Source organism: Halichoerus grypus, chromosome 5 (assembly GCF_964656455.1).
Source record: "Halichoerus grypus chromosome 5, mHalGry1.hap1.1, whole genome shotgun sequence".
Lineage (NCBI taxonomy): Eukaryota > Metazoa > Chordata > Mammalia > Carnivora > Phocidae > Halichoerus > Halichoerus grypus.
Window position 1 is genome coordinate 159,087,387 of NC_135716.1, and position 17,285 is coordinate 159,104,671.

A 17,285-nucleotide genomic window follows, 5' to 3' on the forward strand; every position below is an offset into this window, starting at 1 on the left:
TTTTTTGTATTTTTCTGTCTTGTACTAGTGTCACACTTTAAATTTCTGGTTATTCTTGGCTTTTTGTTCATATTTAAGGGTGAGCCACTAAAAAGCCAATGGAAATTTTGGGGGGGGGTGGGCCTATTGAATAATAGACGTCACTGTAGGGTAACTAGGTAGAAACCCAATCTTTTGTTGGAGGGCACCCTCGGTATCAGTGTCTATAGGTCTTTACTCCTGGATCTGTGACTTTCCCCATAAAGGAGTCTTCCAGTCTCCAGCTCAGGGATGTATAAGCTTGACTGCCAGGGTTCTGGGAACTCAGCGGGGGTAGGGTTGTCGATATTTAAGACTTTCAGTTAATCACACTGGGAACGCTTGCCTTCAGCTGCTGTTATCCCTAAATCTAGGTTCCCATTTAGATCTGAGAATGAAAGATATTTTCCAGAGGTGCAGGGTTTCAAAAAAAAATCAGTATCTGTAAGGCGCTGGGGCAGAGAAGCTGGGTGCCCGTGCTGGGGGACGGAGGGGTAGAGCGGCGTCACTGCTCCGCAGACGTCTTGCTAGTCTTGATTTCAGACCCCCTTAGTGGTAGCTGTCCTGCCAGTTCCTGAGGGTTTTTGTGATTCTTTGGCAGTATTTTTGCTGGATTTTTAGTTTTTCTACCTTAGCTTTTATCTTTGTAGCGGGCCAAGTTAGATACTACTTTTTAGCTGCTAGTATTTTGCCAACATCATATGTTTGTTTTTATTGTCTCATTTCCAGCTCATTCTTTGGTTTTATATGCCTGGTTCTGGGGGTTCCTATGTGTCCATTCCCACTGCTGTCATCATAGTGGAGTTTGTGGCGCGAGTGAGGCCAGTGTGGACGTTCGGTCCGCCATCTTTAATCAGAAGTCCTCAACTAGCTATAGACTGTTGTTGAGCTCTGTCTCCTTGAGACTCTCACCCAGTGGTCTAACTTCTGAGGTTGTTTTTTTCTTCTTCTGTCGTTTGTTTTTGGCAGTGAAAATGCAAAACGTATTGTGCAGAGAAAATGAGGGATAGGTCTTGGGATTGCCAGTTGGTGTATCTGTGGATGGTATTCTAAACTGATGACAAGTTCTTTCTTCCTTTGCTTCTCGACCTACATACTTTGAACCTTAAAACATTCAAGAACAATAACACATGGACAACCAAGGAAATGAGTCACCTCTGATTTATTAATAAGTGTGTGTGTGTGCAGCCCACTCAGACAATGTAGGTGGTGTGTGTCTAAGCTTTAGATCGAGTTCTAGTGACACTTTTGCCCTGTATTCTTTGTTTAATAAAAGCAAAGTAACACAACCTATTTTTCCCAGGGGATGTTCATAACTGTGTGTATGTGGTATGTATTCTTTTTTTGAACAGTTGCACACTGACAAGAAGCAGATCAGTGTCGGGTTCATTGGCTATCCAAATGTTGGCAAGAGCTCTGTGATAAACACATTGCGCTCCAAGAAAGTTTGCAACGTGGCCCCCATTGCAGGTGAAACAAAGGTACGTCCAGCTCCAGGGGGCCTTACTTATGTCTCCGTGTGTTATTTCCATGGGTGGTGGGTGTTTAGGCCGTGAAGATTTCTGTCTACTTCTTTTGAATGAAGGCCACCATTGAGAGTTTAGTCTCCAATTGATAGTTTGGAATGTACCAGAGTTGTCTCTGCCCTTTTGGGTAAAGACCGAGAGGACTTTGTATGGCACTGTGTGCCTTTGGCATGATGTGGGAGGTGCTGTTCATTTTTTTTTTTTTTTTTTTAATTTTTAAAAAATTTTTTATTGGTGCTGTTCATTTTTAAGTCTGTTTTAAATTGTCACTCCAGCCTTTTTATTTGACAAACAAAACTAACCCAAGAATATTTGGTGCCTGGGTTATGAAAGAAAAGTCAGTGTTACGGTAGATTCTGGCAGCTGGGCACAGACCCTGAAGCATAGAGTGTTTGGGGAGCGGCATGCTTCTACTGCAAGGAAGAGGAGTCAGACGGTATTAAGCTTTGAAGAGTACTCTGAAAAGTCAGGGAAAGGTTGACTTGGTATTATCTGCCTTACTTTTAGACTCTTTGCTGGTGGAAACAGTTTATACTCAGTGGAAGTGCCTCATGCAAGGCCCAAGTAGAGGAGAGACTTTGTAGCTTTGCGAGATTAGACTGAGTGTTTGACCCAGGGGAGTTTCCAGCTTTCTTTCTGACCTCAGGTCTGGCAGTATATCACCTTGATGCGTCGGATATTCCTTATCGACTGTCCAGGTGTGGTTTACCCCTCTGAAGACTCGGAGACAGACATTGTGCTGAAAGGGGTGGTGAGTATTTTTGGTCCTGACAGTCTCTTTGTTTGACCTTTGTGGGGAGCATTCTGTGGGGGAACATTGGATACCTTTGCGTTTCACTCATTGGGAAGGCAGTTTGGGGTCATCCCGTCTGAACGACTTTAGGAACACGACGCTCAGCAGGGCGGCCTCTCCATTCCACTGAAGCCTGCCTGGGGAGTCTCTGGAGCCCTGGGCAGATCTGGTCAATGTCATCCCACAAAAGAGTTTGTAGTTTACACACGGGATCCAGAGAGAAGCGGGGCCTGTTTATGTTTAGTGATCATTCATCTTCGAGGGTTTATGGGCTGAGTCATTTTGGAACTCAGGCGTTTCCTCACTTGTTTCTGAATATGACCAAAACCTTTAAATGGCTCCACTTAACCTTAGCCAGGGCTGCTGGCCATACATCGTGTGCACATTCCTCCCTTCTTTCCTTAAACTATCGAGTTCTCTTTGTGTCCTGGGATTGGCAGGCTTTTCGCTGTTTCTACAAGTGAGTAGCGTGAGACGGTCCAACTTGAGACTGCTTGCAGAACCACACAGTTAGTTTGTGGTGAGCAGGGGTCAGCGCTGAGTCCTGGGCTCTGTGGCAGTGGCCAGCGTGCAGGGACCTTTCAGCCGACTGCGGCTGGCCACCTCGGAGACCGGCCCTGCTACACTCCACTTGCATCGTGGTGTTGAAATCTATTTTCAGATGTTGTTAAAAATGTGAATTTCCCTGTTTCCATGTAAAGTCTGTAAGGCAGAAATTTCCTGTTAACATCTAGGTTCAAGTTGAAAAAATAAAGGCTCCTGAAGACCACATTGGTGCTGTACTTGAACGAGCAAAGCCGGAATATATCAGCAAGACATACAAAATTGATTCTTGGGAGAATGCTGAGGACTTTCTTGAGAAGCTGGCGTTCCGGACTGGGAAGTTACTGAAGGTGAGCGAGGGTTTGTGCAAATGTAGACCAGGACCCACGGCAGACGTGTGTATGTGCTATGGGCCTTCTTTTCTTTGGGGGGTGGGGGGGATTTTTTGTCTGTTCCATTTTAAGGATTCTGTTTATTTATTTTTAAAGATTTTATTTATTTATTTGACAGAGACAGCGAGAGAGGGAACACAAGCAGGGGGAGTGGGAGAGGGAGAAGCAGGCTTCTTGCTGAGCAGGGAGCCCGATGCAGGGCTCGATCCCAGGACCCTGGGATCATGACCTGAGCCGAAGGCAGACACTTAACGACTGAGGCACCCGGGCGCTCCTAAAGATTTTATTTTTAAGTAGTCCCTACACCCAATGTGGGGCTTGAAGGGTTGCATGCTCCACCGACTGAGCCAGCCAGGCGCCCCTGGACCCTTTTTTGTATGTGTTGTGTGAGCGGTATGAAACTTGGCAAGCAGATGGTGATGAACAACCAGGGCAGCTAAAATGCTGGGAGGTGGTTTTGTTCTTTGAATGTAACCGGTGTCTTCCTGTGACAGGGTGGAGAGCCTGACTTGCAGACTGTGGGTAAGATGGTTCTCAATGACTGGCAGAGGGGCCGGATTCCTTTCTTTGTCAAGCCGCCCAATGCGGAGCCCCCTGCAGCCTCCCAGGTAAGAGAACAGGGTGGGTCCGCCTTCTGGAAAGCGTGGTTACTGACCTAGGCCTCATGGCTTTGATTGCCTTCCTTTATGGAGCACCTGTTTTCTTTGGGGGTGTTTCCTTCCACTGTTTCCCATCCCGTAGAGTCGTTGCTATGACCTTGTCAGGGGGTAGCATTTGGAGATCAGAAAGTAGATCTCTGATAGAAGACCAAGTCTAAATACCAGTCTTTAGGGCCTTGAATGAAGAGGGCTCTAACTGTAAGTGCTCTTCCGATCCTTTGTCTTTCCTTATGCATGAGGAGCAGAGGCATTTCCAGGATTGACTTAACATTTATTTGTTAGGCCCAACCATATGCTAGGCACGGAACGTAGGAGTAAATAACACAGCCCTTGCCCTCAAGAGGCTCGTAATCAGGTGGGAAAGGAGAGTGGTACAGTTTATAGCCAGGAAAGAAGCCTTAGATTTGGGGCCTCTGGGCTGGATTGAGAAGCTTCCCTTCTGCTGCGTTTCCCTCCCCCTGGCAGTGGACTGCCACAAGGCTCCAGCTGTGGCCCTTTGCTTTTCTATTCCTAGGCTCTTTTTCAGAACTCTGCCAAGCCTTTGGAAGAGGTGGCTTTAAGTTTCGCTTCCATGCTAATGCTTTTTTGGGTTCGTGTCTGTTCCCAGAGTTTCAGTTCTCAGCTGGAAACTTCCAGTTGAATATGTTCTCCAGCATTTCAGAATCAACATACCTGAAACGATGTTAACTTTTGCCCTCTCCCCGCTAAGACCCCCAAAGAGCCAAAAAAACCCCAAACCCAATCCTCTCCCATCTTCTTCACGTGGCGTTCGTTCATTCGTTCATTCCTTCGGCACCGGTGCACTGAGGAGCTCCTGCGTGCCGGGCGCTCTGCTGGGCGCTAGCGGTCCTACAGTGGAAGCAGATGAGTCCCTGCCCCTTGCCCTTCTGTGTCTGTGGATGCTCTGGTACCGTCTCCATCCCAGCTCTGCAGTTCTCTGACACCAGTTGGGTATCCAGCAATTCAGTTCAATTCTGACATTACCTCCAAGAGTTAGCACAGACCCACAGGTTAAGGGTTCAGTCCCACAAGATGGTCCCCGCTTCAGAGGCCAGCTGCAGATGGGGTTCCCAAGTCCCTGCACTTCCGCCCAGCCAACTACAAAGTCAGAGGTTCTAAGGTTTGATAATTTGCTAAAATGACTCCTAGAACTCAGAAAAGTGGTTCATGATGGCCACTTTATTGTAGAGGGTACAGCTCAGGAATAGCCAAATGGAAGAGATGCATAGGGCCAGGTGTGGAGTTGTGGGTGGCACATCAGTTCATTCAACCCAGAAGCTCCCCAGACCCTATCCTTCAGGGCTTCTCACGGAGGTTCCGTTACATTGGCCTGATTGATTAAAATATTGGCCATCGGTGATTGAACTCCATCTCTAGCCCTCTCATCAAGTACTTGGGCTTTCTGGTGACCAGCCCCCGTTCTGAAGCGAGGCTCCACTGTGAGCATCTCATCAGCATAAACTCCGGGCTGGTGGAAAGGGGTTTGTTATGAAGAACGACAGACACCCCTTTTTTACTCAGGAAATACCAAGGGGTTTAGAGCTTTTGTGCCAAGACCAGACATATATTCTGACACCACAGGGAGGCAGACAGGAAACAGATAAATAGAGAATGTCAGGAAGCACTGCTTACTGTGAGGAAGACAAAACCAGGGTAATGGCCTTGGGAGATGGAGGCGTGTTCTCGTATGTGGGGTGAGTGGGGGTGGCCTCTGAGGAAGTGGCATTTTGGCAGAGACCTTAATGGTACGAGGCAGGAGCCGAGGGCCTGTCTTGAGGGGAGAGCGGGACAGGTGAAGGTGGTGGCACACCCGGAGCGCCCGAGGCGGGAGCCGCCTGCCATGGCCCGAGCGCTGGGGGGAAGTCATGGGGCTGGACCCCGATGCCAGGGGCAGGAGACATGGCGGGAGACATGGCGGGAAGCAGCTGGGGGGTGCATTGGTGCGTTAGCCACCAGGGGTGAGGAAGGAGGAGGTGTGGCAGGGTCTGTTGTGACCCTGTGTGCACACAGCGGGGTTAGCTTGAACTCTTCCTCCATGTCTGGTCATTGAGTTTTAGATCATTAGTTCCCCCAGGCTGCGATTTTCTTTTTTACTTTCTGGTAGTGGCTGAAACTCTTTCAGAATCCAAAAGCTAAAAACTTAGCTTTGGAAAAAGGTATAAAAATGGACCTACAAATTTTGTATACAATTTCCTGAATTTTCTGGATTCCTGATTTATTGAGCACTTTGTGTAGCCACTCTTGCCTTCGGAAAATCACCGGAAGTTCCGTGAGTCTCAGCTGTAAGGATAAAATGATACTACAAATGCGAAGCACCAGGATAAAGCCTGGCACCCACTTCTCCTTTGCTGTTACCTCAGAGAGGCGGGTCGTTTCAGTGTCCCCCCACATCTCGGCTCCTTCTGGCCTCACCTCACCAGCTTCCCTCCTTTCCTGCCTTTCCTCCAGGGGCCTCCCTGGCACCCCCCGCTGAGTGCTCTGCTTTCCCTCTAGAGCAGTTGTGTGGGCCCTCTTGGGTGTGCCTATCTCCACAGCCCCATCCGTTCCCCTCCTTGGGGAGGGTGCATGGCGGATGGTTTGAGTGGTTCAATACTCACAGCGGGCTCATCCTCTGGAACCGCAGCTTAATGCCTCTGATCTCTGAGTAGCGGCTTCTGGGTGTAATGCACCTCGGCCTACGGTAGATGAACACCGTGACTCCAGGGTGGGGGTTTTCAGTTCTTTCCCTTAGTCCCGAGAAGAGGACTGCCTCCTTGAGAGCAAGCTGTCCAGAAATGGTTTTTATTTTCTGATCCCATTTCTCTCCCCCGCCTGCACCCCTCTTTGGCCTGAATAGCTCCCATCCTCCTCATCTTTGGAAGTTGCCACAGAGACAAGCCAGAAGAACACAGAAGAGGAAGTCGCAGCAGCTGTAGGTGAAGCCGCAGAGCCTGTCACTGAGAAGGAGAAAGAGAACAGTCACTGTGACACCGACTCAGAAATGCAGCAGATTCTGGCACGGGTTCGGCAGAACTTCGGCAAAATCAATGTCGTGCCTCAGTTTTCTGGGGATGACCTGGTCCCTCTGGAGATGTCCGATATCGATGAAGCGCTTGAGAGCTTTTCCGAAGAGGAGGAGGAGGAGGAACAGAAGCAACCAGGAGGCGAGGAAGGGGAGTCTTGCCCGGAGTCCCAGGAAGAACACGTGGCAAATGACACCAAGGCAGTTATTAAAGCACTGGATGAAAAGATTGCTAAATATCAGAAGTTTTTAAACAAAGCCAAAGCTAAGAAGTTTTCAGCAGTCAGGTAGTATCCTCGTCTTCTCACAAATTGTGGTTTGCTCGTTCCTTTCTGAGACACTTGCCATGGGGACTGCAGCAGTATTTTTCTGGGAGGTGGAAGGGAGTTAATGCCATTTTTTAGGAAGTGGTCTGTCCATTTCTAAGCTGCAGCTCCCTGAAGTATGAGCAGCGTAGGTCTGCCTCTGACCAAGGCCCAGGGAGCTGCCGGGACTGCGGGGCGTTGCCTCCTGCCCCTGGGTTGGCACCTGATTTGGGCAGCTGAGGGGAGTGATGGGCAGCTTTGTTACTTGGCTTTTCTGTTGCAGAATATCCAAGGGACTAAGTGAAAAGGTTTTTGCAAAATCTGAAGAACAAAGAGCAGCTGAAGAAGTTGTAGAAGACACAGGTAAAGTTAAATTCGTCATACCGCTTAGGTGTGGTGTGCATCTTTAAAACTGTGGGAAATGTAACTTTAATCTCTAAATTTGGAGAGTGTGCTGTCACCCGCACAGGTGCTTATCATTACTGGCAGATGACCCTGTTCTATATGCTGTTTGTCGTACAGCTTAGATTATTCACTTTTCATTCTGCACATTTCTTGGGATTAATTCGGGAAGCTTCCTGTAAAAAGAGTCCATTAGTAACCTTACAATCTAGGGGTGGGTCAGCCAGATTTTTTTGTGGGAGGTGGGATGGGTCAGGTATCTATTCTTTACTCCATTGGACTCACAGCTTCTATGTGGAAAGTGTGTTTCCGTGGCATAAATGCAAACCCTGGCGTGGCCTGCAAGGGCCTCCTGGCTTGGCGCCCTCCTGGCCACCCCCTGCTTTCCTCTGCACCGTGCCTGCCACACTCCATGTTCACTGGCCTTCTTCCTCCAACACATCAAGCTCATTCCTACCTTAGCATTCACACACAAAGTTTTGAAAGTTTGAAAGTCCTGTTTCTTCTCTGTGTGTTCGTGTGTTGTGTTTCCAGCACCTACCAAAAAGGGAAAGAAGAGGAAGGCACAGAGGGAAGAGGACCATCCAAATAAAACTCGCAGGATGCTTACATCTAGGGAAGTACGTGGTTTTGGTCTTAAACATCACCCAGGAAGTGGAGAGGAGAAACCAGTTTCCTAAGAGACACACTTTCCAAAACTGGTGGTCTGGAGTTGAATTCTCGAAACCCCAGTTCTAGGTGACCTAGTTGAGATCAGTTCCATAGGATCAAGAGTCGGCCCAGTGGATGGCGGTCCTTGAGTTCTCGATCGCTGTCCTCAAACATGTGGACTATCCTCTAGAAGGGTGTGCTGGTTTTCTGTGGTGAGCAGAGCTGTGTAGGCAGATGGATCCCTGCCGTCAGCTTTGTAACTGGGCTCATCAGAGCTGGGGTGGGCCCTCCTGGGAAGAGAAGAGCTTGTTCCTGGAAGTGTTCACCCTTAGAGGACCACTTGTCAGGAGTGTAGAAGAAGAGATTCCAGCAGGGAGGACGGACCAAACGACAGTCTAGAATGGGGCGTGTCACGAGTTACGGTGGAAGGGCACACTTGGGTCTGTGAGGGGAGCCCTTGCTTGTTACTAGCGCTGCTTCTAGTTCTTGGGGGAGCAGCACAGGAAGGGAGCACAGAGAAACAGAGGGGCCTCTTCTGTGACTTTGCCATGATTGATTGGTTTTTTTTTTGGTCTTTTGGTTTTTTTTTTTTTTTTTCCTTTTGCCATTGTTTACAGCGGAGGCGAGCAGCGCGGCAGCAGCAATCCAGGAAAGTTGGTGTGCGTTACTATGAAACCCACAACGTGAAAAATAGGAACCGGAACAAAAAGAAGACCAATGACTCAGAAGGACAGAAACACAGACACAAAAAATTCAAACATAAGCAGTAACGTTTTAAAAGTTTATTAAATTATACAAAAATATACAATGAGAAACTGTTCCTTCTCTTCAAGCCCAGTCGGCATTTCCAAGGCCATGATGCATTTGTTCTGAGGTTTGACAGTTGAAACCCTTCACCGGTGCTGGTGAAAATAAAGTCCCTACACCCCCAAGGCTTTAGGTGATGGGGTCCAGTGGCACTTCCGACACTTAAATGAGCCCTCTTAGTTCCTCCAGAGCGTACCCATGGCATGCAGATCTCTGACAGATACCGAGATGAGGTCTACAGAATGGAAAGGGTGGAATTCCTTTTATACTGGCAGTTAGTTTGGAACAGAGGTGTGAAAACAAGAAAATCTCAAGGATGTAGTGTATGTGGCCCAGGCTTTAAAATAGGAGGGAAAAATGCCACTTCAGCTGTCCCTCCCAGTCTGTTAGATGGACGCAGTGAGGACACAGGTACTTTACTGTCAGGGAGTCCCGGGACTGGCACATCTCAACAAACAGAGTTCTTTCCCATGAAAACGGCAGCCCAGACAGGTGATTTTAGTGGAGTCTTAGAATGCCTCAGGACACCGGGACGGGATAACAGCTGGCTTCCAGTCTGAGATGAGAGGCACAGGGCATGTTTGACCCGGCATCCAGCTCTTCTTTTCGGCCTGCCCTTCTTTCAGGGAGCCTTGGAACCTCAACAGGGATGATGTTCGGTGAGAGCTCCCCTAAGGAGGGTCCTTCTTGACACCTCCTCGGGAATACTGCGCAACTTGCGGCGCTCCAGCTGAGCGGACACGTGCGTGCCTTCCTACGTGTTGCTCGTGCAGCGTGCGTGAAGGATGGCAGTCACTCATCTTGCTGCGCTAGCCCACCCTGGACTGCCCTAAATGAAAGATCTGTGTTGCTCACTTACTCTTCTGGGTCTACGAAACCAGGAGCAGCCCTGGGCCTCTGAACTTTGAGTTTAACTTAGGAGGAATAGTAAAATGCAGTCTACAGGCCATAGCCTCCTCATTAATAATTAGAGCTGCATGTGAGGTTTGGGTACCTCTCCAGTTGTTCATCAAACATAGCTAGTTAGAGGGGTATAGGGTCAGGGTGTGATTTTCTGCAGAGTAAGATGAACAAACCAAATCAGGGCTCCTGAGGTGCAGGCCCCTCACAGTGGACCTCGTGACTTGTGTTTCTTCCCAGTAAACATTTACTTTCTCAGAAGCCCTGGCTTTGGCTGCCATTGCTGCCTCACCTGGGCAGTCTGAGACTAGGGAAGAGGCTGGGGTGGGCTTGGCGGGCAGGGGTAGAATGACCTAGTATAAACACACAACTCCAGCATGAGTCACTAGACCCGCACCAGGGTAGGGATGGTGAAAGACCTCAAGGGAAAGACTGAGGCCACACAGCAGCCCAAGGTCAGATACAAGATGCATCATGGACCAGAAATGGGACAGGGAGGCGGCTCATTCGGCTAGAAATAATTGATAGTATGGAGCAGTGGTGGGAAGGCAGTTTCACCTGCGAGGGATATGGCAGAAAGCCTTACTTTCTGAGTTGGCAAATCCCAAGGTTGGCCACATACAGAGACCGTCGGCTGCACCACCTTCCACTGCCCAGCCAGGAGCCTGGCTGCCAGACCTAAGTGTTCCTTGCCACTGGGGCCACGTGTGACTTCTGACAAACGTGTAGGTGGGGACCAGGGGGAGGGTATGGCCTGTTCACTCAGGAAACTAGCTTTTTTTTATTACAACAGGCTTAGGATGGGGTAGCAGTGCTTGCCGAGACCCATGTGGAAATGATCACTTCTTTGGTGCAATAATGCCTTCCAGTTGGGCCTGAAAAACAAAAACAAACTCCATTAATAACTTGAAGCTTGCAGCCTTCAGCTGAGAGGTGATAAAGTCCCTGGGAAGAAGAATCCAATGCTGCCCCGCCAAGTGTTTTTCCCTCCATTCCCAATTCTGTATTTCCTAGATTAGCTGGTTTCGGGCTTGGCATCCAGTCTTGCTACATTAGGAGAAACCAGAGCTGTCCTGGTTTCCATACAATAATGGCTCTGCATAAAATATAAAGCACTGAAAAGGAAATTGAATAAAAGTTGTTGAAATAGTGGTTTTTTATGGCTCAGATTTCAGGCCTGAAATGCTAAGGTAAACATCTGGCTCTCTGGTTCGGGATCCTGGGAGCTCTGTGCTGGGACGAGAGGTTTTGGAAACAGCCATTTTTCAGCCACTTAGACAACTTGACACCCAATTAGAGAAAATTGCTACCAGTAAGTAGGGAGCTGTCCATCTTGTATGTAAAGCTTAAGACACTTGGGAGTTATTTACTCTGCTCCTCCGGCAGCCAGTAAAACAATTTACTATCATGGTATGTGGACAGATCTTTAAGTAGGTCTATCCTGGGGACAGCAAGCACTGCTTTATTTGCAGTGCAGCTTGGAGCCAATAAAAATAACTCACTTCTAAAGAGTCCTTCACCCTGGGGATGACAAGGTTGCTTGGAAATGTTAGAAAGATGCCAAGGTGTTCCGCTTTGCTCCTGCTGCTGGTACTGTAGGAGGAACTGAGGAACTCGGGCTTATGATAAAGGAACATGGCAGATAAGGCACGCAGCTTCAGAAGCTGCTAAGTAAACAGATTCATGTCTGGCTGTGAAGTTTCTAGCTTTTCTTTGTTAAACTCAGCAACAGGAAAACCTGTTGTCCTGCACTAGCAGTTCATACAAGCCCTTCCTTATCTCAAGTGCCTGTCCTCCTTGGAGCCCCAAGAAGCCTGCCAGTCACAAGAATGTAAGCTTTCCATGAGACTAGGGAGGAAAGGGAGACAGCATCCAGGGGCCCCTCTGACCAGGGCCATGGAAGACTGCCACCAAACATCAACAGGTCCTATATCTAGAACAATGGTTCTCAAACTTCAGTAAGCACCAGAATCGCCTGCAGACCTTGTTAGGCTGTTGCCCCAACCCCAACGTTTCTGATTCAGTCGATCTGGGATGGGCCCAATGACTTGTATTTCTAAAAGTTCCCCGGTGATGATGCTGGTCTAGGGCCCAGCCTTAGAGAAGTTTCAGATCCCACAGAGAGCCTGGAGTTTCACACGCCTGGCCCCGCTCCAGCTCAGCTGGTTAAATGTAAACCACTGGCAAAGGGACTTTGAGGAAAAACACCTACCGTTGAGCTCCTCTGACCACACACCTGGGGAAGGTTCCTAATTTGAAATGGTTCTTCCCTCTCAAAGGGCCTTCCCTGCCCATCCCAAATGCCATGCCTCAGAAGGGCTGCAGGCAGGAAAGGCCTCCCATGAAAGCCTGCTGAAGAGATCCAGTCCATGCTAGGAAGGCTCCAAAATATCAGCTGTCATGGGAGAGAAGTTCCACTTTCTGCCATATCCACCTCTCCTGGAGGAGGGGCAACTTTTTTTCAAGGGAAAACAAACCCTCCACTGCAGAGCCGGGCTGAGGTGTTGTGGGAATCCAGGGCCAGATGCACGCAGAAGCTGCATAGTGAACCCTCACCCCCGCCCCCACATCAGCTCCCTTCACTCCTTCACTCCTTCACTCCTTGTCAGTGCGCGGGGACAAGTCTGCTGAATCCTCTGTAGGAAACGGAGCCGCCTGGCCCCCTGCACGGCTGGGGGGCGGCAGGCAGGAGCCCCTCCACCTGGGCCTGCTGTGGGGGAGGTTGGGGAGCGGGGGGCCCACCTTCAGCTGCTGATTCGTGCGCTTGAGGAACTGAATCTCCTCGTTGTGCTTCTTCTCCTCCACCAGTCTCCTCTCGATCTCCCGCTTCTCGGTGGCCTCACACTTGGCCTTCTGCTCGTTCACTTGCCTCTCCAAATCTCTCTTTTCTGTTTCCAATTCTGCAATCTGAGGACGGAAACTCGGGTCATCCTGGGCCTCCGCCAAGAGGACAGGGCGGTGTGAGTGCCTGGGTGGAGGGGACCTGGGATGCAGCCGCCCAGGCTGAGGGTGCCAGGGTCTGTGCTGCCACCCAGTGGGAGGCTGGTGACTGGCAAGCACCAGGCGGGCCCGTGCACTCTGAACCCAGGGGTCCCCACTGACTGGATGGCCAGGGCCCCCTCGGAGGCCAGACTTTCGTCTGGAATGGCAACCCTGTGGTCCTGAGCTGGACAGAAGAGTTCCCGGAGGGCGGAGGCCTCGTGGTCAGCCCCACTCACTTTCCTCTCCATGTCGGACTTCCCCTGCTCGGCCTGCAGCGCCTTCCTCATGCCGAAGGCCACGCTGCTCTCGTACAAGGTCTGATAGGCGGCGATGGTCATGCGGATCTCGTCCCGGACTCGCAGCAACAGCAACCCCCTCTCCGCACAGTTGATGGTGACCTCTCGGATCAGCTCGTCTTCCAAAGCGCACAACAAGGAGTTCAGGAGGGCAGGCGGGAGGGAGACTGCACCACGTCTGGGGCTCACCGCCCTTCCTACCGGGGACGGGGTAGCGTGTGTCCTCCCCACTCGGAGACAGAGGCCCCAGGAGCCTTGCCAGACAACTGCTGCTCTGAAGGTGGCACGTGGGAGGATGGGCAGTCGGCGAGCCCAGGGCAGAGGGAGACAGGAGCCCTCGGGTTTGCTTGTAGCTGGGAGGCTCCCCTTACCGACCCGCAGGTAGAAACCCCAGGGTACGAGTCAGAGAAATCGGACTTTTCAGTCTGAGGATGGTGGCTGCTTTAAGGCAGCTGGGAAATCCTGTGTGCCCCGGTGGCTGGACGGGCTTGGGGCTGCCAACAGTAGGAATCAGAGCTTGCCCACACATCTCTTCCATGGGTGCTGACCATCGTCATCCTCAGACTGAAGGGAGCCTGCTGGCCGCAGGTTTGGCAGCAGTTTGAATGTCAGAGTCCGCACGGGCCAGTGAGTTTGGGCTGGGGGACAGCCATTTGACACTATCACTTAAATCTTTTGTGACTGTCAGTTAATAGCAAATTATCCCGAAATATTTTTCTGGGCCAAGGGCTGAATGTTGATGGATGGATATAAATACAGAACATTTAGCCTTTCTGATTAAAAAACTAACATGCTTATTATTAAAAAACTATTTTTTTAAAATTCAAAATGGAAGTTCTCGTCTTCAAACATTTGCTAAGAGGTTAGGAACTGGGGGGTCAGGTTGGCTGGCAGATGACGGGGATGGGGGTGCATTTAGCAGATCCTGGGGCGGGGGTTGGGGAGGGGGAGAAAAAACGATTCCAGGATGGGGTGGGCTTCAGCTCAGGGATACTCAGGGCTTGGGTTTGTGCTCAAGGGGAAGGGCAGGAGGTGGGAGAGGACCGCGTATCCCCCCAACGCCAGCCCGCGCCAGGCCACTCACCGAAACACTGCGAGTAGAGCTCCCTGCGCACGGGGCAGATGCCGGTCTCTCTGGCCTGCCGCTGCTGCAGCTTCAGGTCCAGCTGCTCCTGGAGATGCACCACATCCATCCTGGTGCTGGGGGTGCTGGACACCTGCTGGATCCATAGCTGTGTGTCCTCCACCCATTCCCTGTGGCACAGACACAGCCAGGCTGAGCAAACCTACAGCTAGAGGGGCCTCGGGACGTGAGCAGAGATGGCCCTTTGGGTTCTCTGCCTGAGCAGGAACAAAGGGGCAGCTCTGTCACCAACCCACCAGAAGCTTCCATCCCTCTCTCTTCCTTGGGGAGTGTGGGGCTCCATAGCCACACCCACTAAGCCGCCTCCACGGGGCCTCTACCTGGGAGCTGGGCAATCTCTACCCTCCTACGGCTGTCTGTGAAATCATCACCCATGTTCCAGATCTTACCCTCCTAATGGGTTGAGGACAGATTCATAGACCTTATTGCTTGATTGGAAAAGAAGGCCCAGTGAGAATTCCCCACTGACTTGTGGGGTGGGAGACACAGGGCACCATAAACCTTGTGCCAGCCAGAAAGGGGCAAAAGTGTGCAGTGGGGAGCTTCCTGAAGGCGTGCAACTATGTGGTCCCCTCCCCGCTCATCCACCCCCCGCCCCCCAATAAACCTTGTGTCAGAGGCTTGGCCAGCTTCCGGAATCACAAGGAGGGAGCCGGAGGGTAGAATCACCATGGGGAGAGGATTTCCATTTATTGACAGGAGGGAATCACCTGAAAAATCCCCCCTCCCTTCTTTGGCTTCCATCTCGGACGAGACGGCAGTCACTCTTTTCATTACAGTCTTAGAAACTGTGCTGTCAACTTATTACATAAAAATAGTTGACTAAGCATGACAGATAGTGATACACGTGGCTGCAGAAGGAGGGAGCAGGGTAAGGGGATGGTGAAGAAGAGAGAAGGTGCTCTTTTATAAGGATTCTCAAGGAAGGCCCCCTTGAGGAAATCACGTTTGAGCAAGACCTGAGTAAAGAGACGGAAGGGGATGAGGTGGACATTGGGGGAAGAGTATCCTTGGCAGTAAGAACAGCAACTGTCAAGGCCCTGAGGTGGAAGGGTGATGGAAGTATTCCAGAGACAGCAGAGGCCCCTGTGGCATCAGCACACTGAACAAGAAGGAGAATAACAGGAGACGAGATCATGGATATATGAGGGGCCAGATCGTGCCAACTCTTGCAGGTCATTGTAAGGACTTTGGATTTTAGTTGGAGTGACATGGGAAGCCATTAAAGAGTTCCTGGCAGAAGACTGGCATGATCTGGCTTAGGATTTTGGGGCTGTTTGGAGAATAGATTGTAGGGGCAAAGAATGCAAGCAAGGTTTTCAGATAGGAGACCACTGTAGGTGACAAACAGTGATGAGGACAAAATGGTGGAAGCAGAGGGGGTGGAAAGTGGTTAGATTTGGGATATAAATTTGAAGGTAGAGCCAAAATAATTTGATGAAGGATAGGACATGTGATGTGAGAGACCAAAAGGAATGAAGGGTGGCCTGAGCCACTTGTAGAAAGAAGACTGGGGATGAGTAGGTTGGGAGAGGGGGACATCATGATTTAGTTTGGACATGCTGAGTTTGAGATGCCCAGGAGACACCTTCATGAAGATAATGAGGAAGCTGTAAAATACATGGGTCTGGAGTTTAGAGGAAAGGACAGGGCTGGAAATACACATTTGGGAGCCATCAGCATGTAGGTGGTATTTAAAGCCAGGAGCCTGTTTGAGCACTCAGGAAAAGAGGAGGATAGAGAAGAGGTCTCCACCCACCCTTCCAGGATCCAGCCATCTGCAAGCTCTAGGAGTTCTGGGATGCTGGGAGGAAATCCTGGCCAGGAACAGAGAGACAGGGTGCCTCTTCCTACATTCCCAAGTTCTGGGATGCAAAGCCTGGGCCTTCTCGAAGCCACTGCACCTATGTTTTTACCTTGGGGGTAGGATGGCATTCAAGATTTCTTCTGCCTGCTTTGTAGGATCTGGGACACAAGAAGTTGAGGGGAGCTTGGTCTTTGGTGGCTGTGGGACTGGACCGGAGGGTCCAGGCTGCTGGGGGCTGACTTTCAGGGGCCGTGCCTGAGAAGAATGGACAAGTTAGGGCAGGAGGTGATTCAGACACTGAACTCCACATATCCAAGCCCTCTGGGTTGCCCCAGGTCTTCTAAACACCCTTCCCCTCTTCCCAGCTCACTTTCCCCATCTCTCTTCTCAGAAGTTATGTCTTAGCTGAAGGAAGCCATGAAGTCTTTGGTCCCATCCTAGCCCAAGGCCTGTATCTCCTGGAACCAATGTTTCTGGCACAGGTGCTCAGCCCTCTAGTGATGGAGCGAGCAAGCACTACCAGATCTATTCTTGGACCAGACTACTATGAAAAAGAGTGAGCCCCATCCATCTTTGTGACTTCCTTCCTCATCCTAAATCTGCTCTCTGGGGTCACCCATCTGCGCTTCTTGTGCCGCTCTCCCATCTTCCTTCCCCCGTCCCAATTCCCTTTGCTCCCAGTTGCTGCAGCCCACGTCTCTCGGGACCCGGGATCCTTATCGCAGGGATCTTTCCCCATTGGAGCTTCCGGGCTCCCCCGCCCCCTAAGACCCGTCCTTACTTTGGGGCTCCGCTTCTCCGTATTCCGGCTCACCAACACCGGGGTGTCATACTTGAGCAGAGAGTCCGCAGGGGGGATCATGGCGGCGACGGTGGTAGTAGCCCGGCCGCGGCCCCTCGAGTGTGCGCCTTGTTTGCCGTCACCATGGAAACCTCCTCTCCCCTCCCCGTGGCCTGGGCGGGGTTTCGGAGTGGGGCGGGGCCAGCAGCACGGAGTTTCCGCTCAGCCTCCGTGAAAAATTCTCCTTGTGCTTACCTTATCTGGGTTCCTGCTCACCA

General features: G+C 50.6%; 2 protein-coding genes across 3 annotated transcripts in view; one reads left to right on the forward strand and one right to left on the reverse strand.

The window, feature by feature from the left end:
* The window catches only part of GNL2 (G protein nucleolar 2), a 24,305-nt gene extending 15,200 nt beyond the window's left edge, over positions 1-9,105 (forward strand). Inside the window, exons 9-16 of the mRNA XM_036119067.2 lie at positions 1,371-1,499; positions 2,191-2,295; positions 3,072-3,230; positions 3,767-3,880; positions 6,768-7,219; positions 7,521-7,600; positions 8,174-8,259; positions 8,908-9,105. Coding sequence (XP_035974960.1) covers positions 1,371-1,499; positions 2,191-2,295; positions 3,072-3,230; positions 3,767-3,880; positions 6,768-7,219; positions 7,521-7,600; positions 8,174-8,259; positions 8,908-9,060 — 1,278 coding nt within the window. The 3' untranslated portion in view covers positions 9,061-9,105. The remainder of the gene's footprint in view (positions 1-1,370; positions 1,500-2,190; positions 2,296-3,071; positions 3,231-3,766; positions 3,881-6,767; positions 7,220-7,520; positions 7,601-8,173; positions 8,260-8,907) is intronic.
* Positions 8,849-17,162, reverse strand: DNALI1 (dynein axonemal light intermediate chain 1). Of its 2 annotated transcripts, none has more exons than XM_036119070.2 (6): positions 17,008-17,162; positions 16,336-16,481; positions 14,360-14,529; positions 13,216-13,394; positions 12,740-12,904; positions 8,849-10,872 (listed from the first exon to the last, which is right to left on the reverse strand). In XM_036119070.2, exons 1-6 carry the CDS (start codon positions 17,086-17,088, stop codon positions 10,837-10,839), a joined length of 777 nt encoding a protein of 258 aa, XP_035974963.1. In that variant the 5' UTR covers positions 17,089-17,162; the 3' UTR covers positions 8,849-10,836. The 2 variants fall into 2 exon arrangements, with proteins under 2 accessions (XP_035974963.1, XP_077929522.1); XM_078073396.1 differs by having other exon boundaries at positions 13,216-13,472.
* Positions 17,163-17,285: the final 123 nt, after the last annotated feature.

Bases quoted from the DNA above. Each gene is read 5' to 3' on its own strand.
- DNALI1 (XM_078073396.1), bottom strand. From the start codon at position 17,088: ATGATCCCCCCTGCGGACTCTCTGCTCAAGTATGACACCCCGGTGTTG. The intron at 16,482-17,007 runs GTAAGGACGGGT...CATTCTTCTCAG, and splicing joins CGGAGAAGCGGAGCCCCAAA to GCACGGCCCCTGAAAGTCAG. The intron at 14,530-16,335 runs GTAAAAACATAG...TCTGTGCCACAG, and splicing joins AATGCCATCCTACCCCCAAG to GGAATGGGTGGAGGACACAC.